Source organism: Oryx dammah, unplaced genomic scaffold, assembly GCF_014754425.2.
Source record: "Oryx dammah isolate SB20612 unplaced genomic scaffold, SCBI_Odam_1.1 HiC_scaffold_29, whole genome shotgun sequence".
NCBI lineage: Eukaryota > Metazoa > Chordata > Mammalia > Artiodactyla > Bovidae > Oryx > Oryx dammah.
The window spans coordinates 116,085,101-116,109,824 of record NW_024070213.1 but is presented as its reverse complement, the minus strand read 5'-3'; the positions used below and the strand labels follow the sequence as shown (position 1 = coordinate 116,109,824).

The following is a 24,724-nucleotide window of genomic DNA, read 5'->3' as shown; positions in this document are numbered from 1 at the left end:
AATATTATTACTGGAGAAGGGAATGGCAACCCACTACAGTATTCTTGCCTGGAGAATCCCAGGGACAGAGGAGCCTGGTGGGCTGCCGTCTATGGGGTCACACAGAGTCATTCACGACTGATGCGACTTAGTAGCAGCAGCAAATATTATTTTATCTGTTACAAGTTTGTCAACAAGGAAATTACCTCAAGTGAAGAAACTTCTAGATAGACTCTATTAACAACAATTATGCTCTTCAGGAATATGTGTCTAAAATAGTCTCTCCAGATTGGGATAACTTGAACTTCTAACGGTTGTGCTTAAATAAATGTTGGAAGTCTATTGAAAAGCTAAGTTATTGAAAGATTTACTACTAAACACTGATTATCTTACAGTGACACTAAAGAGATTTGGGATTAAAAATAAGTGATGCTTGGTGCCATCCTAAAATGTTCTAAGAAAACCAAGGTTTTAGAAATTATCACTGGTATTTATGCCCACCAATCTATAAAATGCTAATATAAAAGCCATTTCTTGGTTGCTTAAAGGAAGTAGGAAGTGTGTTCCCAGTAAAGAAGGAGACCTTGAGAAGGGAGGAATTCACTTAGATTCTTCAGTCTGAGACGTTTACAGTCTCAGCAAAGCAAAAAATCTATGATCAATTATGGTTATATAAATCATCAGGCCAAGTTTATTGAGACCAGACCTATATTACAAACAAGTTTTAATTTGGTTATATTTGGTAAAAATGATGGTGATTTTCGGGAGAAAAAGATGTTTCAATGAATGTTAAATCCCAGTTGGTTAATGGAGGATAGTTCTATGTTCTTAGGGTATATTAATGTAATTTTAATTGCACTATTAAAGGACATTCTAGAGTTGTTTCTGAAGCTTATTTTAGTAATCTGTCTTTGGATGAAGATCAGATACCTCACACATGACCTGCAATCAAGACCGGAAGACATCATTTAAGGAACTGTCTCCAACTTGGATGGATGGACCTTTCTATCAGGTACTCTTAACTAGCTCATTCCCAGTGAAATTGAAGGGAAATTGACTCTGAGGTTAACTCCCACTTCCAAAGGCCCCTAAGCTGGACTGGTCTATAGAGAGGCTTGCTGACCTCAAAAGCACCTTAAAACAATGTTCAAACAAAGGAAACTAAACTACACGAGGACGAGAAGTAGACAGCTTGCCCAAAAGGCTGGTCTGACTTTTATGATCATTTATAATGTTTTCTTGATTCGTTGGGCCTATGCCTATCAATCAAATGTTTTCTATCATGGACACGATTCTATCCTAGTACAAACTCAATCCAATTGTCTGGTCATGGCCAATTACCTATGTCTGGTACTTCTGGGATTACCTTGGTGGATTTCTGTTCTCTAGGGATACCCACTAGGAAATTTATTTTAGATGAATGTTCAGTGCTGTTCTATCTTCATGATATTACTAGATGGGATTCTCTCACCTGACCAGTTAATAATACCTGCTCTGAGGATGCTGGCCATAGATTTAACTTTTCTCTTATAGTCATTTAAACTCAGTTGGAGTGATGAGCTAAGTCTCAATAAAAAATTAACTTCTCATCTATTTAAAGGAAAACTCCCACAACTATGGGGAGAATCTACATAGTTAACACCAGGCTATGGTCATTTAGGTTTAAAGGTTCCTCTATGTTGGAAATGGTTGAAAGTGAAAGTGAAGCCACTCAGCAATGTCCGACTCTTCATGACCCCATGGACTATAGCCTACCAGGCTCCTCCGCCCATGGGATTTTCCAGGCAAGAGTACTGGAGTACGGTGCCATTGCCTTCTCCTCATTAACTTCTAGAATACATTGTGGGCAGATTCTTTACCAGCTGAGCCACAAGGGAAGCCCAAGAATACTGGAGTGGGTAGCCTATACCTTCTCCAGCAGATCTTCTCAACCCAGGGATCAAACCGGGATTTCCTGCATTGCAGGCAGATTCTTTATCAGCTGAGCTATCAGGGAAGCCTGAAATAACCTCTGCCTGAATGAGAGGGTTAAATCATACTAAAAATGGTCAACCTGGTAATTATGAGACAAGGCTGGGTGCTTTATGAACTATACCTATTATTACCCTTAGAGTGGTTGACATGGAACTCAGTGGATTTGTGGCACTAATTCATGACCTTCACATCTACAGGGATGGATATGAAATTGTGGCCTGAGAATTTATGTAGCATGAATTTAAGGTCATATGTGTTAACAAAGTCTTCCCTGGTGGCTCAGATGGTAAACCATCTGCCCGCAATGTGGGAGACCTGGGTTCGATCCCTGGGTTGGGAAGGTCTCCTGGAGAAGGAAATGGCAACCCACTCCAGTATTCTTGCCTGGAGAATCCCATGGATGGAGGGGCCTGGTAGGCTACAGTCCATGGGGTCGCATAGAGTCGGACACGACTGAGCGACTTCACTTTCATTTTGTTAACAAATTAGAGGTAACCTTAACCAATCCACCATTGGTATGATCCTAATGGGTCAGAGTCCTTTATTCTACTGGTATGACCATTTAGCAGCTTGTGTGTATGTGTGCCTTCAGTGGAGATGGAGGATGTAATTGAGCATATCTAAGTCTTAACAACTTTCATAAGATTTAAATGATAGTAACTGGGCTATTAGCCTATTGAATTCTGTCTCTGTAATGAGAAAGGCAGTGCTACACAATTGCAAGGCCCTTGACACCTTAGAGCATCTCGGGGAGATATCTGTGCTATAATTCAAACTGAGTGCTGTATTTTCATACCTGATAAATCCTTTAATGTAACACATTTGAACCACATGAAAAATCAGATTTCTGCTTTAAGTGACCCATTCCCTAGTCTTGATGATCTTTTAAAAAAACTGGTGTGGGAGGCTCATGGCTAAAATATTTATTTTTAATTCCACTAGTGTTATTAACTATGCCATTTGTATTTTGCTTGTTTCACAAGATTATTATTTCTTGTATCACCAAGTATATGACTGAGCCGCCAACAAAAATGATAACTAGACTTGAAGCAGTTGATCAAATATATAGCTCGATATATGATCAATGATTCTAACAGTGTAACTCTAGGTATGAAAAGATGCAATGAGAGGGAATACTTTCCTGGACCATAACTAGAAGACAGATGTCCAGAGATCTTTGACTATTAAGACCTAGTCCAGTAATAGCACACTGAGTGTCTTATCAATAACCACCTACTTCAGAACTGGACGAGCCTTCCCAGAAATGTGGGACAAAAATGGTCATGAAATGCCCCCCAAAGTATGGTCGGATTTATGACTACAAGGGAGCTGTGTCAACTAGAAATTGGCACTTACAAGCATTGCCAATGACTGAAAAACAAAGGCCTTTGCCATCTGCCTCTATGGAGATTGAACCCCGTGCTGCTATAGCTGTTGACCTTCAACAGCCCCTGAGGGAGTTCAGGGTAGAGTTAGGCACTCTGTGCTCCAGGGAATCTGGTGGGACAGCTCTTTAGATAGTTGGATGTTTTTAGGAACAGATTTTATGATCTCAATCTTTGCATCTCCTCATATCTAGAGAAGCACTAAATCCCTTCCTGGCGATATTAGACCTCATGACTAACAAAAAGCCTTTTGTAAAATGAGTGCTTCAAGGTATTGAACTCCCCCTTCACCAAAACCTAATATATTGTCTTTCCCCCATTGTCGATTTGGAGCAGTCTCTCAGAGCTATCTGAGATGCTGCCTCCTGGGCTGCAGTTCTCAGTTCAGTTCAGTTCAGTTCAGTTGCTCAGTCATGTCCGACTCTTTGCGACCCCATGAATCGAAGCACGCCAGGCCTCCCTGTCCATCGCCAACTCCCAGAGTTCACTCACACTAGCGTCCATCGAGTCAGTGATGCCCTCCAGCCATCTCATCCTCTGTCGTCCCCTTCTTCTCCTGCCCCCAATCCCTCCCAGCATCAAAGTCTTTTCCAATGAGTCAACTCTTAGTCTAGTCAAGGCTATGGTTTTTCCTGGGGCCATGTATGGATGTGAGAGTTGGACTGTGAAGAAGGCTGAGCACCAAAGAATTGATGCTTTTGAACTGTGGTGTTGGAAAAGACTCTTGAGAGTCCCTTGGACTGCAAGGAAATCCAACCAGTCCATTCTGAAGGAGATCAACCCTGGGATTTCTTTAAAAGTAATGATGCTAAAGCTGAAGCTCCAGTAGTTTGGCCACCTCATGCAAAGAGTTGACTCATTGGAAAAGACTTTGATGCTGGGAGGGATTGGGGGCAGGAGGAGAAGGGGACGAAAGAGGATGAGATGGCTGGATGGTATCACAGGCTCGATGGACGTGAGTCTGAATGAACTCCGGGAGATGGTGATGGACAGGGAGGCCTGGCGTGCTGCGATTCATGAGGTTGCAAAGAGTGGGACACGAACGAGCGACTGAACTGAACTGAACTCTTCTCAGGAGGTGGCCAAAGTACTGGACTTTCAGCTTTAGCATCATTCCTTCCAAAGAAATCCCAGGGTTGATCTCCTTCAGAATGGACTGGTTGGATCTCCTTGCAGTCCAAGGGACTCTCAAGAGTCTTTTCCAACACCACAGTTCAAAAGCATCAATTCTTCAGTGCTCAGCCTTCTTCACAGTCCAATTCTCACATCCATACATGACCACAGAAAAACCATAGCCTTGACTAGACGGACCTTTGTTGGTAAAGTAATGTCTCTGCTTTTCCATATACTATCTAAGTTGGTCATAACTTTTCTTCCAAGGAGTAAGCGTCTTTTAATTTCATGGCTGCAGTCACCATCTGCAGTGATTTTGGAGCCGCAAAAAATAAAGTCTGACACTGTTTCCACTGTTTCCCCACCTATTTCCCAGGAAGCGATGGGACCGGATGCCATGATCTTCATTTTCTGAATGTTGAGTTTTAAGCCAACTTTTTCACTCTCCTCTTTCACTTTCATCAAGAGGCTTTTTAGTTCCTCTTCACTTTCTGCCATAAGGGTGGTGTCATCTGCATATCTGAGGTTATTGATATTTCTCCCGGCAGTCTTGATTCCAGCTTGTGGTTCTTCCAGCCCAGCGTTTCTCATGATGTACTCTGCATAGAAGTTAAATAAGCAGGGTGACAATATACAGCCTTGACGTACTCCTTTTCCTATTTGGAACCAGTCTGTTGTTCCATGTCCAGTTCTAACTATTGTTTCCTGACCTGCATATAGGTTTCTCAAGAGTCAGGTCAGGTGGTCTGGTATTCCCATCTCTTTCAGAATTTTCCACAGTTTGTTGTGATCCACACAGTCAAAGGCTTTGGCATAGTCAATAAAGCAGAAATAGATGTTTTTTCTGGAACTCTCTTGCTTTTTCCATGATCCAGTGGATGTTGGCAATTTGATCTCTGGTTCCTCTGCCTTTTCTGAAACCAGCTTGAACGTCTGGAAGTTCATGGTTCATGTATTGCTGAAGCCTGGCTTGGACAATTTTGAGCATTACTTTACGAGCATGTGAGACGAGTGCAATTGTGCAGCAGTTTGAGCATTCTTTGGCATTGCCTTTCTTTGGGATTGGAATGAAAACTGACCTTTTCCAGTCCTGTAGCCACTGCTGAGTTTTCCAAATTTGCTGGCATATTGAGTGCAGCACTTTACCAGCATCATCTTTCAGGATTTGAAAAAGCTCAACTGGAATTCCATCACCTCCACTAGCTTTGTTTGTAGTGATGCTTTTTAAGGCCCACTTGACTTCACATTCCAGGATGTCTGGCTCTACATTAATGATCACACCGTCGTGATTATCCGGGTTGTGAAGATCTTTTTTGTACAGTTCTTCTGTGTATTCTTGCCACCTCTTCTTAATATCTTCTGCTTCTGTTAGGTCCAGACCATTTCTGTCCTTGATCGAGCCCATCTTTGCATGAAATCTTCCCTTGGTATCTCTAATTTTCTTGAAGAGATCCCTAGTCTTTCCCATTCTGTTGTTTTCCTCTATTTCTTTGCATTGATCGCTGAAGAAGGCTTCCATATCTCTTCTTGTTATTCTTTGGAACACTGCATTCAGATGCTTGTATCTTTCCTTTTCTCCTTTGCTTTTCACTTTTCTTCTTTTCACAGATATTTGTAAGGCCTCCCCAGACAGCTATTTTGCTTTTTTGCATCTTTTCCATGGGAATGGTCTTGATCCCTGTCTCCTGTACAATGTCATGAACCTCAGTCTATAGTTCATCAGGCACTCTCTCTGTCAGATCTAGGGTCTTAAATCCATTTCTCACTTTCACTGTATAATCATAAGGGATTTGATTTAGGTCATAGCTGAATGGTCTAGTGGTTTTCCCTACTTTCTTCAATTTAAGTCTGCATTTGGCAATTAGGAGTTCATTATCTGAGCCACAGTCAGCTCCTGGTCTTGTTTTTGCTGACTGTATAGAGCTTCTCCATCTTTGGCTGCAAAGAATATAATTAATCTGATTTCAGTGTTGACCATCTGGTGATGTCCATATGTAGAGTCTTCTCTTGTGTTGTTGGAAGAGGGTGTTTGCTATGACCAGTGCATTTTCTTGGCAAAACTCTATTAGTCTTTGCTCTACTTCATTCCGTATTTCAAGGCCAAATTTTCCTGTTAGTCCAGGTGTTTCTTGACTTCTTACTTTTGCATTCCAGTCCCCTATAATGAAAAGGAGATCCTTTTTGGGTGTTAGTTCTAAAAAGTCTTGGAGGTCTTCATAGAACCGTTCAACTTCAGCTTTTTCAGCATTACTGGTTGGGGCATAGACTTGGATTACTGTGATATTGATTGGGTTGCCTTGAAAACAAATGGAGATCATTCTGTCGTTTTTGAGATTGCATCCAAGTACTGCATTTCAGACTCTTTTGTTGACCATGATGGCTACTCCATTTCTTCTAATGGATTCCTGCCCGCAGTAGTAGATATAATGGTCATCTGAGTTAAATTCACCCATTCCAGTCCATTTTAGTTCACTGATTCCTAGAATGTCGATGTTCACTCTTGCCATCTCCTGTTTGACCACTTCCAATTTGCCTTGATTCATGGACCTGACATTCCAGGTTCCTATGCAATATTGCTCTTTACAGTATCGAACTTGCTTCTATCACCAATCACATCCACAACTGGGTATTGTTTTTGCTTTGGCTCCATCACTTCATTCTTTCTGGAGTTATTTCTGCACTGAATCCAGTAGCATATTGGGCACCTACTGACCTGAGGAGTTCCTCTTTCAGTGTCCTAACATTTTGCCTTTTCATACTGTTCATGGGGTTCTCAAAGCAAGAATACTGAAGTGGTTTGCCATTCCCTTCTCCAGTGGACCACATTGTGTCAGACCTCTCCACCATACCCACCCGTCTTGGGTGGCCCCACAGGGCATGGGTTAGTTTCATTGACTTAGACAAGTCTGTGGTCCTAGTGTGATTAAATTGACTAGTTTTCTGTGATTGTGGTTTCAGTGTGTCTGCCCTCTTGCAACACATACCGTCTTACTTGGGTTTCTCTTACCTTGGACATGGGGTATCTCTTCACAGCTGCTCCAGCAAAGCCCAGCTGCTGATCCTTACCTCGGATGAGGGGTATCTCCCCACTGCCACCCCTACTGACCTTGAATGTGGAATAGCTCCTCTAGGCCCTCTGCTGCCCACGCAGCTACTGCTCCTTGGACGTGGGGTCGCTCCTCCTGGCCACCGCCTCTGGCCTCAAGCGGGGGTAGCTCCTTTTGGCTGCTCCTGCACTGTCGCAGTCTGGCACTCTCAGCCACCGTCCCTGACGTCGGACGCCACGTAGCTCCTCTAGGCTACCGCTCCTGACCTCGGATGCAAGATAACTCCTTTCAGCTACCGCCCCTGACCTCCGGTGTGGGGTAGCTCCTCCCAGCTGCCGCCTCTAACCTCCAATGTGGAGTAGCTCTAGGCCGCCGCCCCTCCGGCGTGGGGTCGTCCCGACTTCTGCCCCTGACCTCGGACGTGGGGTGGCTCCTCTCCCCAGCTCTCTGTGCATCATCGCAGCCGCCCGCGCTCTGCGCGTCATCACAGCCTCCCGCACTCGGGGTAGTTTTTGTGTAGCAGAGTTTTATTAAAGTGAAAAAGGGACAGAAAAATTCTGACATAGACATCAGAAAGGGGCTGGAAAGTGCTCCCTCTCAAGTTGTACATCTTTTTTTAGTCGACATAGTGAAAGCCAGCTTTAGCATGCCCCACAGTGGAGGGTAGTATGAAGGGTGTCTGGTGTGCTGGAGATGCTCTGTATCTTCATCTGGACAGTGTATACTATCCATATAGTGAATACTTGAGATTTGTACACTTTATTGTGTATATGCACATGTGCGTGCATGCTAGGTCACTTCAGTTGTGTCCAATTCTTTGAAACCCCATGGACTGCAGCCTGCCAGGCTCCTCTGTTCATTGGATTCTCCAGGCAAGCATACTGGAGAGGATTGCCAAGCCTCCTCAAGGAGATCTTCCTGACCCAAGGATTGAACCCACATCTCTTATGTCTCCTGTATTGGCAGGTGGGTTCTTTACTACTAGCACCACCTGAGAAGCCCTTACTGTGTGGATATTATACCTCAATATAAAGTAAAATGAAAAAATGCTCATGAGAATTAAAAAGATAAAAGCCCTTATAACCATGTTCCAGAGGAAAATCCACAGACATACCAGCAATTCACTGGCTGGAAAGGAAGCATCTTCTTGTCCTCAACAGAGAGAAAAAGAGACCCCATTAGTAAACCTTGGCAAGATTGGCAAACTAATGGCAAGACACCACTAGGAAACATAGACAAGATGTGGTGACTTTTCACTAGGCCACTCCCAATCTTCCAACATGAGGCTTAATTCAATCTTATCCCCAATGGTTGATACATCTCACGAGAGAGTATTGCTTCTAAAAAGACTAGACACACAGCCCTGACTAACTATGGCCCTGTTACTCAGAGATTATTATTCCCCTGGGTGGCTCCAGATGAATGTTTTAAGCTGTGTTCAGTACCACCTGAACACAATAATCAGACAGGATTGCACCAAAGAAAAGACTATTACTTTAATTTGGGGGGAAAATACACAGTCATATAATTTCCTGTGTCTCTGAAATTTTAAATATGTTCAATATGACAGGAAGATCTCTGTGATCCAGCTAAATGACACATTTTAATAGGAAAGCTGCTCTCACCATGGCACTCATATATTTAAAGTAACAACTCCAAAGTAAAACTTTAAAGGGGTTTGACTGATGATGTCTTGACACATCCACAGTTTTATTTCTTCCTCATCTGGCAGTACAGGACAATAGAAAATATCAGACCAAGTACCTAGAAAATAGAGTGACAGGAGGAACATGGAATTTAAGGGATACACTAGAGATATTATAAATAAAAAGAACATTATTTATGAAAAAATTCTGGCTATTGACAATTCTAATATTATTAACCTAAGTCATCTTTCTTACTGGGAGTCTAACATTGAGAAAGCTTCTGAGTATTTTTTGTCTTAACCAGGGTTTTCAGCTGGCAGTCTGCCTCTATCTGGCCCTAGCACTGCCACTGGAGCAACCCAACCTTCTGAAACACACACACCCTCTGTAGGTCATGGCCCTGGAACTCCAGGGAACTCAGGCCTCCGGGGCTAAAGACACAGACTGCTTCTATCATCTGGTTTAGATCATCCACGTAAAAATCAAGGAGTCTAGAATTTCTCTTTCCGTATTTTTAGGCATCTCCAAGAAGAATGGGGAAAAAATAACTTTTTTTCTTAAAAAGCTTCTAAATCTAAGGGGAATAGCAACATCCAGGAATTTCCTTTAAAGTGAGAATGCACAGCTGAAAATCTGGGGCATAATTTCCATCTCATTAAGTGGCTCCCCAAAAAATAAAGGACCTCAAAACAGTGCCTAATTGTCTCTGAAACTGGTGAGTGGCATACTGTGACTTTGATGCAGAAATGACATAAAGGACCTGTGTGTACTGTGGATGGAAAGTTTTGGCTCCACCAGCCTCCTCTGAGAAGAGGCAGAGAGAGGGTGAGACACCATTTATGCTGAGTCATCTCCAGTGCTCCCACTGTACCAAGGTATCCTGCTCACTATTCCTTTCCTGAAAATGCCCTCCAAATGAGAACTTATGTGCAATAATTTTTTTCCTACCAAAAAAAAAAAAAATATATATATATATATATATATATATCAACATCAATTCTCTGGGAGGATAACAACTTTCATTCAGAAAGTTCTAAAAGTCGTTCTTTTAGAATGACTTGAGAAAATATTACAACTTAGTCTTTTTCTTTGGTCCCAAGACTTAAATCTAGGAGACCAGTATCAGCAAAGAAGAAAAAAAAATGTCCAAAACAGTGGGATGAGGCAGCTATTGCTTTTTGCTGTTGCAAACTTGAAATAGAAGCCCACCATGCATCAGCAAACTAGACAGTTAATATCACACTTTCCTGCATTTCACTGCCTCTGAAAAGAAAACGTATCATTGTTCAAAAAAATAGGCAATAATTAGGAGATTCATCCTACAGTAATGTACACTAAGACTCAGGATAATCTTGCTAAGTATTATGCACAAGCTCCCATATTCTGAAGCCATCTAAAAAATGTAAAATTACTTTTTTCTCTTATTTAACTGCTCCATTCCTGGAACTTTCTGTTAGTATAACTTTTAGCCTACAAGTGGTGACTATCAGTGTCAATGGATTTTTTCTTTTCTTTTTTCTTTTCTTAATTAAAGTGAAGAGAGAAAGTACTGATCTTTTTTGTGTGTGCTTATAAGTTGCTATAGTCAAGTAAGGAGAGATATCATAGTTTGGCTGTTTAACTCAATGATGAGAATTTCAATGTCTATAGATAAAAAATAAATCATTTTGGGGACTTCCCTGGTGGTCCAGTGGCTAAGCCTTGGGGCTCCCAAAGTAGGGGGCCCAGGTTCAATCCCTGCTCAGGAAACTAGATCACACATGCAGCAACTAAGACCTGCTAAAGCTGAAGAAATTAATTTAAAAAAATACAAAGAAGAGAAACAAAGGAACTTTTGTAATGGGCAGAATAGAGAGAAATAGACTTATTGCCCAGCATCATTTGATTTTGGTCATATAGTGGATGTAAAGAAAGACAGCTACATCTACCAACCAAGAATGCTTCATATCTGGACCTATTCATCTGGGCTAGAGGGAAGTCTGGAGGAGAGTATGGCAACCCACTCCAGTATCTTGCCTGGAGAATCCCACGGACAGAGGAGCCTGATGGGACACAGTCCATAGAGTCACAAAGAGTCTTACACAACTGAAGTGACTTAGCATGCACAAGGAGGTCAGGCTTAACAGCCCAATTTGCTGCTCATAGTTCAACCCTGTCTCTTATAATTTGGCTGGGAAAGTCCACCAGTAACCTAAATGACAATCTAGGATACTAAATTGCTTCAAACTCTGCTAAAATTCCTCTCAGACAGTGGTGTGGCACAAGAGAGGTAAAAGTTACCAGAAAACCCAAGGAGAACATTGGGCAGCGTTTGTGAGAGTGAAGCAGAAGTTACTTCACTGAGCAAACCAGCCTACGGAGGTGTTAACTAGGGAGACGCCTTACACCAGTAGGATTCTTGCCAAGGCCCTGATGTGGGTTGTGAGTGAATTTGACTCACTTGATATCTAAATCAGCAAGATCCAATTATTGATTCCAAAACACTTCCCTGAAACAGTTTTATTTCATCTTTTTGCAAAGAATTTCAGATCACATTAAAAAAAAAAATTCCTTCAGTTTCTGCAAAAGTCCTACTAGGAGGGCCCATCAAGATAAAAACCTATACAGAATTCTTTTTTTCAAAGTCAATAATCAAATTGATGAGAGCAAATGCAGACATTTCAAGCAAAGCTTCCTCAAAAACTTCTCCAAGTGAGTTCATAGTTCTTACAGTGAGAAAATCAAAGTCAACTGTCTAATTTTTAGAACTTGTTAGATTTCTCTATAAGAGAATAGCAGGAAAATAGCTCTCCACCTTCTGAGCTCAGTTATTTTCTGTTTCAAAATCAGGAAGAGAGATTAAAAAAATTGCAAAGTTTGTATTTTCATTTTGTTTGCTTCAAATTTAACTCTGTGCTAGTTTTCAATGGGAAAAGAATAGCTGGGACTAAACACTGTGTGGAAACTAATTCCATTTTCTCCCTCAGGAGAGAAATCATTCAGAAATAATAGCTTCAGCCCTGCTGAATTCCTAAGACTATAATCCCCTCCCCAGACCCAAGGACGATAGATGCAGCTGCAGGGCCATAGGCACTTGGTACCCAGTGCTTTTCTGGAGCACCTGGTTTGCATTTGGCTCTTCATACATTTGTTAGAAAAATTAATGAGCAAACAAGGGAATAAACAAAGAATGAACAATGCAAGATAATACTGTACCTCAATAGTCGCCAGTCCAAATGCTAGTACAATAACTATGAAAAGGCGTTTTGAAAACATGTGGCTTATCGAGGCAAAGCATGACTGTTAAAAACAAAATATAAAAAATTACTTTTTGCCAAATTTTGACCTTGTTTTACTATGTACAGATTTTTATTCATTGGGTTGACTTTTTTATGTGACTATCAAGGAATATACTGAACAAAAAGGAATTGGATTATTCCTATTATTCCAGCTCCTACCCCGTGCCCCTAAAAGGTTGTAACTGTTGTGGTTGGTTCATACATTAGAAAGCATTTGAGGAACAAAGTTTTTGCTTCAACTTCCTAATTGCTGAATCTAGGAATATTTGGCTATAAATATTCATTTTACCCTAACTTCTGATTGTTCATTTTAGAGCTGTTATCACCTTGACTGTGTATCTCTTAGGTTTGTAACCTGCAGCAGAGAGTTCCCTAGTTGAGGTTTCAGCTAATTATAGTATAGATTTTCATTTTTAAAACAAGTTCTTTTTCAAAAAATCCCTTAATATGTCTCAGGGTTATTTTTACCTTAAAAAAGAAAAAAAATCATTATATCTACTGTTATATTCTTACCTTAGACAAAAAAACAAAATTTAGAAAATTGCCTCTCTACCACATTTTTAAACATTTATTCAAAGCAGCATGAAATATCAAGCTCAAATTATTTTAGTATACTTTGAAGTCAGGTTGATTCCTCTAACTCCACTCTTCTTTTTCAAGATTGCTTTGGCTACTCAGGGTCTTTTGTATTTCCATACAAACTGTGAACTTTATGTTCTAGATCTGTGAAAAATACCATTGGTAGTTTGATACGGATTGCATTGTAAAGCAATTATCCTACAATTAAAAATAAATTCATTAAAAATATTTTAGGCCAGACCTAAAAATTTCAGCAATTTTAAATTATGTGGATAATTTTTAAAATAGAAAAATAATATGCAATATAATAGTGGTATTGCCCTATTGCCAGAAAATATATTATTCCTATGATAGTCTTATAAGTGCAAAGGGTTAACAAAATATTGCTGTTTGTTAAATAAAAGTTCTCCATGTGGTTGAGTAAAAGTTTTTTTCCCTGCATTCCTGAGTGTAATAGCTTTCTCCATTCTCATCTGATTCAAAATGGTAAACTTTACAGGAAATTATTATATCATTCAAGATAAACTATGAGATTAATGATATCTACTGAGTCACATTCATTATATTTTAAGTGTTTTCTCCCTCCTTTCCCTCTAGATAATCAGGTTATCCTGGCAAAAGGGAAGGGGAAAAATGTGAATTATGGACATTCCAGATTTCTTATTTTTCCAGACTTCTTTCAAATGACACAAGGCAGACAAAAGTATTTATGACTTTATGATCTTCCTTTTGGGAAACTGGTGCAACCATAAGCCTATCTTCAGCTGAATTATGTGTGAATTTGGAGGGAATATCTATTATCTTTCAGGATAATACTAGGGCTTTTCAAAATCTATTCTCAGGAAAGATATCTCTGAGTTGAACCTTTAACAGGACACAGATAGCAATTTACAATTTAATTTACTAATTCCCTCAATAACCTAAGAGGAATCTGCATTTGTTAACATCATATTTATTCCCTCTTTTCCTTGTGGAGATTGTGTCACTAAAATTATGTAGAGAGAAGGAGAACAGAGAGGAGTATAAAAATTAACAATAAAGCATTTTAGTCAGATCACTTTGGTAGCTCTGTAATCTGATGGATAATTTCTCCCCCAATATGTTACTTAAATACTTGAAACAGCAATTTCTCTTCAGAACAGTCTCCTTAACTTTGGTAAAATTATTGGGTTGGCCAAAAAGTTCATTTGGGTTTTTTCATAACATCTTGCAGATGTTACAGAAGAACTTGAATGAACATTTTGGCCAACCCAATAGTAAAAGGGCTGTGATAGTCAACAGGTGAGATGTTTCCCCTGAGATACTTTTTATTTCCTAATATATAATTAACCTCAGTAGCCAGTACTCAACCAATGCTAGATTGAAAATAAATCTTTAGGTATTATAGAAATTAACCCATTGAAATATAATATGTTTCCTGTATCTCTTTCCCAACTAGACTATAGTCTCCTAGAGGGTCCAAAAGCATGTCTAAGTCTAGCAAAGGTCTATCTGACGCATGGTGGTGGTGATTTAGTCACTAAGTCCTGTCCGACTCTTGCAACCCCACAGACCATAGCCTGCCAGGCTCCTCTGTCCATGGGATTTTCTAGGCAAGAATACTGGAGTGGGTTGTCATTCCCTTCTCCAGGGGATCTTCCCAACCCAGGAACTGAACCTGGGTATCCTGCACTGCAGGCAGATTCTTTACCAACCTAGCTATGAGGGAAGCTCTACATAACACATAGTAGGCACCAAATAATAACAAATAAGTGAGACATTAATATCAGCTGTCATTTTTGTACACATCCATCCAAAGTTTCTTCCAGGAAGAAGGAATAAATTATGTAAAACTCTATGGTAAGGGGTAGATATCATGTCCTCCAGAAAGCTGTATCTTGAACCCCAAAGACTGAGTTAGATGGGGTTAGATATCTTGTACCTCTCCCTATCCAAGAAATACCAGTAGTTCATTGAGTTAAAGTTGCCTAATTATTTTTCTCTCTTCCCTATGAGACCATTCACTTCATGAGTGCAGACACTGCAGCATATTCAGGAATGGATATCCAGCAGCTGATAAAAGGCTAACACATAGGAAGTGGTCAGTAAATATTTGATGAATTAAGCAATAATAAGGAATATGACATCCACGTATTAATACCTGCAAGTAACATAAATATGTAGGCTATAATACATGAAAGACAAACCCAAGTTTTCATTGACTTTAAAGGTGTGAAGCAACTTCTCAACTGGAACAATAATTAGACAAACTGGTAGGTACATTTAACATTCAGAGCTGAAATCTCTAAAGTCCAAGTTATTTTTGTACATTCAATACAATTACTTGAGAAAGGCAAACTTTGATTAGAAAAAGAAAGCTTTACTTTGAAAATTAAAGTAAAAATATACTTTTCTAAAAGCATATGTTAAAATAGAAAAAAAAAATAGTAGAGAAAAGATGATTAAAGTCACCAAAGAAAGGACAAAATAAATTTTATCTGTTAGTTTGTACTTTGCCTCCACTTGCAGCAGAATGATTCTTTGATCTAGTAAGGTTGAGTTTAAATGATGCCAAACTCGTAGAAGAAATTAAATACTTTTATTCTTTTATATCTGCTTTTATCTTTAAAAAAGGATTTATTTTTTATGTACCAGGGAAATTCCTGGGACTTTTATATCAAGATTCCCATTGTAATTGCTGAAATTTAATATTTTGTAGAGACATTGTGAATAAAACAACAGAACCACTTACTGTGCCAAATTTTATTTGTTCTTACCTGTTTGTAAATAGTTTTTCCACTATACTTTGTACAAGAAGAATCTGATTCCCTTGGACATTCACATGTCTTGTAGTAGTGCTGAAAATTACTTCCCCAATCAGAAGCTCCATTGACCAAACCACAACATTTTAACTGTTTGATGAAAAGTAGATGTGAAAAACAGTCACTAGAGAGGATAAAAACACTGTCAATACATTGAATCACATTCTTTTGAAATTACTATAAAGATGCTTCTTATACCAGAATATTATGTGAGTAACCTCACCTACCTCCTTGAATGTAGAAACAAGAATGAAAAAATATTCCATTTTGGACTTCATATCAATGGAGGAAAAATAAAGTTTCAGGCATAAAAGTCTGAAGAATTTGGAAAAAAATATTAAGCACTCACCTATTTTTTAATAACAAAAGAGAGGCAGAATCATATTTATGTTTCTTATATTTTAGGAAATAAGCTTCTAGAGAGCTCATGAGAAAGTCAAAGTTTCTTTAAAGTACTTTTACTTTAAAAAATATGAGAGGTTTATAAGGTGAAATTTCCGTCTCATGACCTTTGGTCACTTTTGGAGGAAAGGGGGAGAAGAGTGAGAGGCATCTCAAAACCCAAAGAAGATGCTCAGTTGGCCTTCCATGAGATTGAATTTTACTTAGACATCTGTAAAACAGCAAAGGGGGGAAATGAAGAATGAAATTCTTAGAATAATGTCAGGAAGGTTAAGGCTTAAAATAAACCAAACATTTGGTTGTTGTTCAGTCGCTCAGTCATGTTCAACTCTTTGCGACGCCATGGGCTACAGCACGACAGGCTTCCCTATTCTTCACCAACTCCTGGAGCTTGCCATTTAGTCAGTGATGCCATCCAACCATCTCATCCTGTCGTCCTCTTCTCCTCCTGCCTTCAAACTTTCCAAGAATCAGGGTCTTTTCCAATGAGATAGCCACCTTCATATCAGGTGGCTAAAGTATTGGAGCTTCAGCTTCAGCATCAGTCCTTCCAGTGAATATTCAGTGTTGATTTCCTTTAGGACCGACTGGTTTGATCTCCTTGCAGTCCAACGGACTTTCAAGAGTCTTCTCCAACACCACAGTTCAAAAGCATCAATTCTTCTGCACTCAGCGATTTTTATAGTCCAACTCTCACATCCGTACATGAACACTGGAAAAACCATGGCCTTGACTAGACAGACATTTGTTGTCAAAGTAATGTCTCTGCTTTTTAATATGCTGTCTGGTTTGGTCATGACTTTCCTTCCAAGGAGTGCGCGTCTTTTAATCTCATGGCTGCAGTCACCATCTGCAGTGATTTTGGGGCCCCCAAAAATAATGTTTCCCACCGTTTCCATTGTTTCCCCATCTATTTGCCATGAAGTGATGGGAACAGATGCCATCTTCATTTTTTGAATGTTCTGTTTTAAAACAGCTTTTTCACTCTCCTCTTTCACTTTCATCAAGAGGCTCTTTAGTTCCTGTTCACTTCCTGCCATAAGGGTGGTGTCATCTGCATATCTGAGGTTATTGATACTTTTTCTGGCAATCTTGATTCCAGCTTATGCTTCATCCAACCCAGCATTTAGCATGATGTATTCTGCATGGAAGTTAAATAAGCAGGATGGCAATATACAGCCTTGATGTACTCCTTTCCCAATTTTGAAACAGTCTGTTGTTCCATGTCCAGTTCTAACTATTGCTTCTTGACCATACAGGTTTTCTTGGAGACAGGAAAGGTGGTCTGGTACTCCTGGCTCTTGAAGAATTTTCCACAGTCTGTTGTGATCCACAGTCAAAGGTTTTAGCATAGTCAATGAAGCAGAATAAGATGTTTTTCTGGGATTCTCTTGCTTTTTCTATGATCCAACAGATGTTGGCAATTTGATCTCTGGTTCCTCTTCCTTTTCTAAATTCAGCTTGAACATCTGGAAGTTCTTGGTTCATGTACTGTTGAAGCCTAGCTTAGAGAATTTTGAGCGTTACTTTGCTAGCATGTGAAATGAATATAATTGTATGGTAGTTTGAACATTCTTTGGCACTGCCTTTCTTTGGGATTGGAATGAAAACTGACCTTTTCCAGTCCTGTGGCCACTGCTGAGTTTTCCAAATTTGCTGGCATATTGAGTGCAGCACTTTACCAGCATCATCTTTTAGGATTTGAAATACCTCAGCTGGAATTCCATCACTTCCACTAGCTTTGTTTGAAGTGTTGCTTTCTATGGCAACTAAACATGGGCAAACACTAAGTGAAGTTGTGGTCATGTTTGGGAAAGGAAAACAAGAAAGCAATAAGCCCAATGACTCAGAGTAATGGGTCATAGTATTATTAGATGAAAGTGAGAGGTAATTCTCTCTCATCTTGTCATATTTGCTCAAAATAGAGACAAAACTTTTCATGCAGAAAAGAAGAAAAAATTGCTTAAGAAAATAGAACCAACACTTGGTGGTTTTCTTAGGCTCAGATGCATTGCCATACAAGGATATTAAAAGGACTTTCACTTACTGAGTGACCTGTTACTCACGTTCCTTAAACCTCTCTATGCCACAATTTCTTCATCTGTAAAATACAGATAATGATAGTTTTTAATGATAGTATCGTTCCTTCATAGATTTGTTGTAAAGATAAATCAGAATATCCATGTGAAGATATGAAGTGTTTAGCCCAATGCCTGGACTAGAAAGTACTCAATATATGTTGTCATCATTGTTGATTCTATTTTGTGGTGGTTATTGTTATTGTTGTTGTTATTGCTCTCATGTGGACAGGATCTGTTCAACACTAATATGAATATTTTAGATAACATTATGGAAAATGCCTTTTCAACTCTATAGTTGATATAGAGCTGGGAATGATGATTAATACACTTGACTACAAATTGGAGGTCCAAAGGTATTTCACACAATGGCCTTCAGCAGGTCCAACTGTGGCAGATATAAAGCCTTGTGATTTGGCTCAAAGGTTCACTTGCACAAATATATGACTGATTAGATATTTACATGACAAAGAGTTGGAGATTTCAGATGGTTTCAAGGTCAATCAATATTAGCAAAGAGAGTAATCTTGAAACAACTTCTTTTCTTGCTTCCACAGTAGACAATCAATTGCTCACTCTTTCTGATTAAATAAACTTGAATGACTGATCAAAAAGAATATAAATCCCACTATATACACTCACAGATCAATCCATTTTTGGAATACAGTATCCCTTAGGACAGCATAGAGATACACAGGAGACAGAGCAGGAGGTAGAAAGGCTAAACTTGGTTTGGAATCTAGTCACCAGATCAGGTGTGGGAGCAGCTGGGGAAGAAGTTGGTTGGGATGTATTGAAAGTGTGATAGCATTGGATGAACAAGGCACTTCTCAGTGAATGATACAAATACTCATTTCCAAGAATCCAAGATGGGCACGTTCTACCAGTATATTAGCAGAGAATTTGTGTGAGAATTCCCTGAACACCAAAAAGAAAGTCACTTAGTAACTACAAATTATCTCTGTGTGATGGGACCCCAGGTCACCCAGCCAGAGTTTTCTTTTTCCAAAGAAGCATTAGTAAAAAATAGAAAAGAAAGTCCTGGTGGATGTATATTATAAAACAAACAAAAACCAGAATAGACAATTCTGTAAAAAAAAGAACCATAGTCCTGTGAACCCAGGAAGCTTCAGGCACAGAATTCATGCACAAAAATAAGTCAGAATTGTGCCCCACACAGGGAGCTCAGCTCAGTGCTCTGTGATGACCTAGAGGGCTGGGATGAGGGGTGTGAGGGAGGTGCGAGAGGAGAGGTATGCATACTAATAGCTGATTCACTTCATTGTACACTAGGAACTAATACAGCAGTGTAAAGCAATTTTCTGTTTTTGTTGTTGTTCAGTCATTAAGTCGTGTCCAGCTCTTTGCAAGTCCATGGACTGCAGCACCCCAGGCTTCCCTGTCCTTCACTATCTCCCAAACATGAGTTTGCATAATCTCATGTCCATTGAGTCAGTGATGCCATCCACCCATCTCATCCACTGTTGCCCCTTTCTCCTCCTGCCCCCAGTCTTTCCAAAGTCAGGATCATTTCCAATGAGTCAGCTCTTCACATCGGGTGGCTGAATTATTGAAGCTTCAGTATTAAAATATCTGACAGTAAGTGTATTGTCTTCAGAAGAAAAGTATACATGTACATATAATAATAATAATAATAATAATAAAAAGAATTGTGCTACAACAAACAGAACATTTAGAATCCTGTGGATGACACTAAGACCTTGGATACCAGGGACAACATGCAGCAAGTGTGACTCAGGATCCACCCAGAGACCCCGTGGTTACCTGTAGTATATTTTGTCCTAGATTAACAGGGAAAATCAAGGATGCTTGGCCCCTCCCAGTGGAGAAGCTGAGTTGCCTAAATTTTTCCTGCTTTTAAATCTGGATTAATCTGGACTCTAAAGTGGGAATAATCCAGGAGGAGAAAGGATCAAGGAATGCAGCTCTGGCTGAGCTAGAAACACAGCACAGAGGAAGTTAAACAGGGACTAATGGATATCAGGTTTCAGCTCCTGGAAATGATGCTTTAAGCAGAATTTTTACAAGCTGGAGTCTATCCAAATAGGAACTGGGCTCTGGGGGAAATGTCATCTGATAAATAGTTCAAAAAACCAGGGATGTTAAGATGTTTTGACTTGAAAATCAAAGCTCTTAGAAGTCATACAAGAAGCCAGTTTCAAAGAAAAAGTTCCAATATGTAGAAGTAGATTTTCTTTTTCCTCTGAAACTCCATAAGGAAGAACTAAAACTAAATTACACAAAGTCTAGGGGAGAAAGATTTTGTTTCAAATTGAGAAAGAACACATTAATCATCAGACTTACATGCAAAGGGAATGGGATGGGATGGGCACAATGGGCAAACTGTCGGCTCTTCATATTTAATTAGAAGGTGGATGAACATAAACATAAAATACTTCAGTTAATGATGTGTGTGCTAAGTCACTTCAGTCATGTACAACTCTTCACGTCCCTATGGCTCCTCTGTCCATGGGATTCTCCAGGCAAGAAAACTAGGGTGGGTTGCCATTCCCTTCTCCAGGGGATCTTCCTGACCCAGGGATGAAACTCACATCTCACACCTACATGCATTGACAGGCTGGTTCTTTACCACTAATACCATCTGGGAAGCTCCAATTAATGATAAGTCAGGTTAAATGTCCTGTAAAATCCTGCTCTACTCTGAGAGTCTGAGGATTTCTATGGCATACGTGAAATAAATGCTACATGTCATTAATAGGATGGAAATTCTGAGTAAATAAACTGTAGAGGGGAGAAGTTTCACAGAGCGATATTTCAGTCAAGTCTCAAAGTGCAGGTAGTATTTGTAAAGAAAGAACAGACTTTTGGACTCAGTGGAAAAGGAGAGGGTGGGATGACTTGAGAGAATAGCACTGAAACATATACATTAACATATGTAAAACAGATAGCCAGTGGGAGTTTGATGTATGACACAAGGCAGTCAAAACCAGTGCTCTATGATAGTCTGGAGGGATAGAGGGTCGAGGGGGGTTCCAAAGGGAGGGGACACATGTATGCCTATGGCCAATTCACACTGATGCATGGCAAAAACCATCACAATATTGTAATTATCCTCCAATTAAAAAATTTTTTAAAAGAAAGCAAGTCAAAAAAAAGAAAAGAAAAGTAGTAAGTAAATTCTAAGGATGAGGAATGATGCAAAGGCAGGAAGACAGAGTTATTTAACACATCCTGAGTAGACACTGGTTGGACCAGAGTGCTTTCTTCATGGAATAGTCTTTAGTAAAGTTAAAATACGAGGTAGGAGCCAGAGAGTAGAATACCTTCAACCTCTGTCCAAATCTTGACTTTACCCTGAAGACAGTGAAGTAGCCAAAGTAAATACATACATACATACATACATGCATACCTAGGGGGAGGGGGCTAGTGTACTGATTAAAAAGAATTAGTGAGTCAGACAGATCTGCATTCAAATTCCAACCCCATCACTTGTCAGCTGTCATGCCTCTCTAAGTTGTAATCCCCTCATCTGTCTATTAGAGATAATGCTGCTGCTGCTGTTGCTAAGTCGCTTCAGCCGTGTCCAACTCTGTGCGACCCCACAGACGGCAGCCCGCCAGGCTCCCCCATCCCTGGGATTCTCCAGCCAAGAACACTGGAGTGGGTTGCCATTTCCTTCTCCAATGCATGAAAGTGAAAAGTGAAAGTGAAGACGCTGAGTCATGTCTGACTCTTAGCGTCCCCATGGACTACAGCCCACCAGCCTCCTCCCTCCATGGGATTGTCCAGGCAAGAGTACTGGAGTGGGGTGCCATTGTTTTCTCTGGTTAAAGATAATGAGGTAATGATATTATCCATCTCATAGACTTGTTGTCAGAATTAAGTGAGCTATTGAATGTAAATCTGATACATACTAAGCAATAATAAACAGTAGCTATAATTATTTTTAAAAGAGAAATGGGACATGGAGGCAGAGAAAGAGAAGGGAAATTCCAAGCATTCAAAACACACTGTCCTTCTAAATGGTAAATATTAAAGCAATTATTGATTTAGCTCAATCAAGACTTAATCTATTGTAAACATATCCTCTTAATATCTGTCCTAAACTGCCTCAGAACTTCATAAGAAGCTGGGGAAAAAATTAGAAATAGTCCCGGATTCTTCTTATGGCATAGTGACCGAATAATTGGTCAAAATATGCAAAAGGGAGACATTTTTCCAATTCTTAAGGAACACAGCTGTCAAAAATTAAGTAAAAGTAGAACTATCTCCAACTCTCCAAATAACCCACAAGCTCTAATTACCTCTTCTTGAAGTTCAGAAAAGGTTTTCTGGAATACTCTTTCATTTTCATTTGTTGAACTCAAAAGACGTGCATTCATCAGGAGAGTCTTATTCAGAGCTTGTTCAGTCTGAAAATTGAAAAGTGCTATTAAATGATTCATGCCAGGAGGTAGCATGTCAATTTTACACACTTTTCCAAAACTGTCAGATATAATATGTGTACACACCTTAGATTTCCTAGTAGTTGCTAGGATACCTGCCGCCACCTGCAGGAGTAGGATCATAAGCAGTCCTATGAAAAACTGAAAAAAAAGAAAAGGAAAATATATTCAATATTATCCCCAGTACATTCCATAACCACCTGGGGACATTTTGGACATGGCGCTTCTTTCTGCAGTAGGGATCCTAATTACAGTAGTATTAACCATGCTCTTCATTTATTCTACTCTCTGCCTCAAGAATCAAAGTTGGAGCCATTACTCAGAAACATTTGCTCCAGAGACTGACTAAGGAAAATGATTAAAACTAAAATCGAATCATAGGATTGTAGGCATCAGTACGATGTTGAATGGAGGGAAGTTCAAAAACTCAAATGAAGTTGTTTGAATACCATTTTTTTCTTCATAAAATACAAACTCAAACTTCAAGATGAATTTCAGAACTGACTTCAAAACAATGTCTCTACCACTATGAGAATCACCTGGAGTCTTTTTACAAATGTAGTCCTGAAATATGCCTCAGATATACTGAATTCTAATTTCAGAGGTTCCCACAAATTTGTTTTCATAAAAACAAGCTCCTCAAGTAATTAAAGTCCCCAAATTGCAAATGAGGCCTTATTAATCAAAAACCAACCACCAGGGATAATATTAGAGTTCCACTAAAGCTCTTTCATTGAAAAAGCAAGGGAGTTCCAGAAAAACATCTACTTCTGCTTTATTGACTATACCAAAGCCTTTGACTGTGTGGATCACAACAAACTGTAGAAAATTCTTCAAGATACGGGAATACCAAACCACCTGACCTGCCTCCTGAGAAACCTATATGCGGCTCAAGAAGCAGCAGTTAGAACAGGACATGGAACAAAGACTGGTTCCAAATCAGGAAAAGAGTACACCAAGACTGTATATAGTCACCCTGTTTATTTAACTTCTATGCAGAGTACATCATGAGAAATGCCAGGCTGGAATCAAGATTGCCAGGAGAAATATCAATAACTTTAGATATGCAGGTAACACCACCCTTACAGCAGAAAGTGAAGAAGAACTAAAGAGCCTCTTGATGAAAATGAAAGAAGAGAGTGAAAAAGCTGGTTTAAAACTCAACATTCAGAAAACTAAGATCATGGCATCCAGTCCTGTCACTTGATGGCAAATAGATGGGGAACAATGGAAACAGTGAGAGACTTTATTTGGGGAGGGGGGGCGGAGGGCTCAAAAATCACTGCAGATAGTGACTGCAGCCATGAAATTAAGAGACACTTGCTTCTTGGAAGAAAAACTATGACCAACTTAGACAGCATATTAAAAAACAGAGACATTACTTTGACAACAAATGTCCATCTAGTCAAAACTATGGTTTTTCCAGTAATCATGCATAGATGTGGATAGTTGGACCATAAGGAAAACTGATCACCAAAGAATTGATGTTTTTGAACTGTGGTGTTGGAGAAGACTCTTGAGAGTTCCTTGGACTCCAAGGAGATCCAACCAGTCCATCCTAAAGGAAATCAGTCCTGAATGTTCATTGGAAGGACTGATGTTGAAGCTGAAACTATAATACTTTGGCCACCTGATGTGAAGAGCTGACTCATTTGAAAAGACCCTGATGCTGGGAAAGATTGAGGTCAGGAGAAGGGGATGACAGAAAATGAGATGGTTGGATGGCATTACCGAATCGACGGACATGAGTTTGAGCAAGCTCCAGGAGTTGGTAACAGACAAGGAGGCCTGGCATGCTGCAGTCCATGGGGTCACAAATAGTCTGATATGACTGAGTGACTGAGCTGAACTGAACTGAAAGTTCTTTTACCTTGCCTCATAATAAACCATCAGTTAAAAAATATTTGTTCAGGGACTGACACAATGCTTCTTTTATTAGAGAAGAAACAAGTTCAGATGAGCTCTGATAAACTTTTATGTCAGTTTTCTATCCAATAAATACTTAAATTAAAAAA

At 39.6% G+C, this 24,724-nt stretch overlaps 1 protein-coding gene across 1 annotated transcript in view; it reads right to left on the bottom strand.

Moving 5' to 3' along the window:
• Positions 1-9,013: 9,013 nt before the first annotated feature.
• The window catches only part of TSPAN8 (tetraspanin 8), a 35,043-nt gene continuing 19,332 nt past the window's right edge, over positions 9,014-24,724 (bottom strand). Inside the window, exons 4-8 of the mRNA XM_040233888.1 lie at positions 22,776-22,850; positions 22,569-22,676; positions 15,758-15,892; positions 12,340-12,423; positions 9,014-9,262 (exon numbers count right to left, since the gene is read on the bottom strand). Of these exons, the coding sequence (XP_040089822.1) occupies positions 9,209-9,262; positions 12,340-12,423; positions 15,758-15,892; positions 22,569-22,676; positions 22,776-22,850 (456 nt within the window). The 3' untranslated portion in view covers positions 9,014-9,208. The remainder of the gene's footprint in view (positions 9,263-12,339; positions 12,424-15,757; positions 15,893-22,568; positions 22,677-22,775; positions 22,851-24,724) is intronic.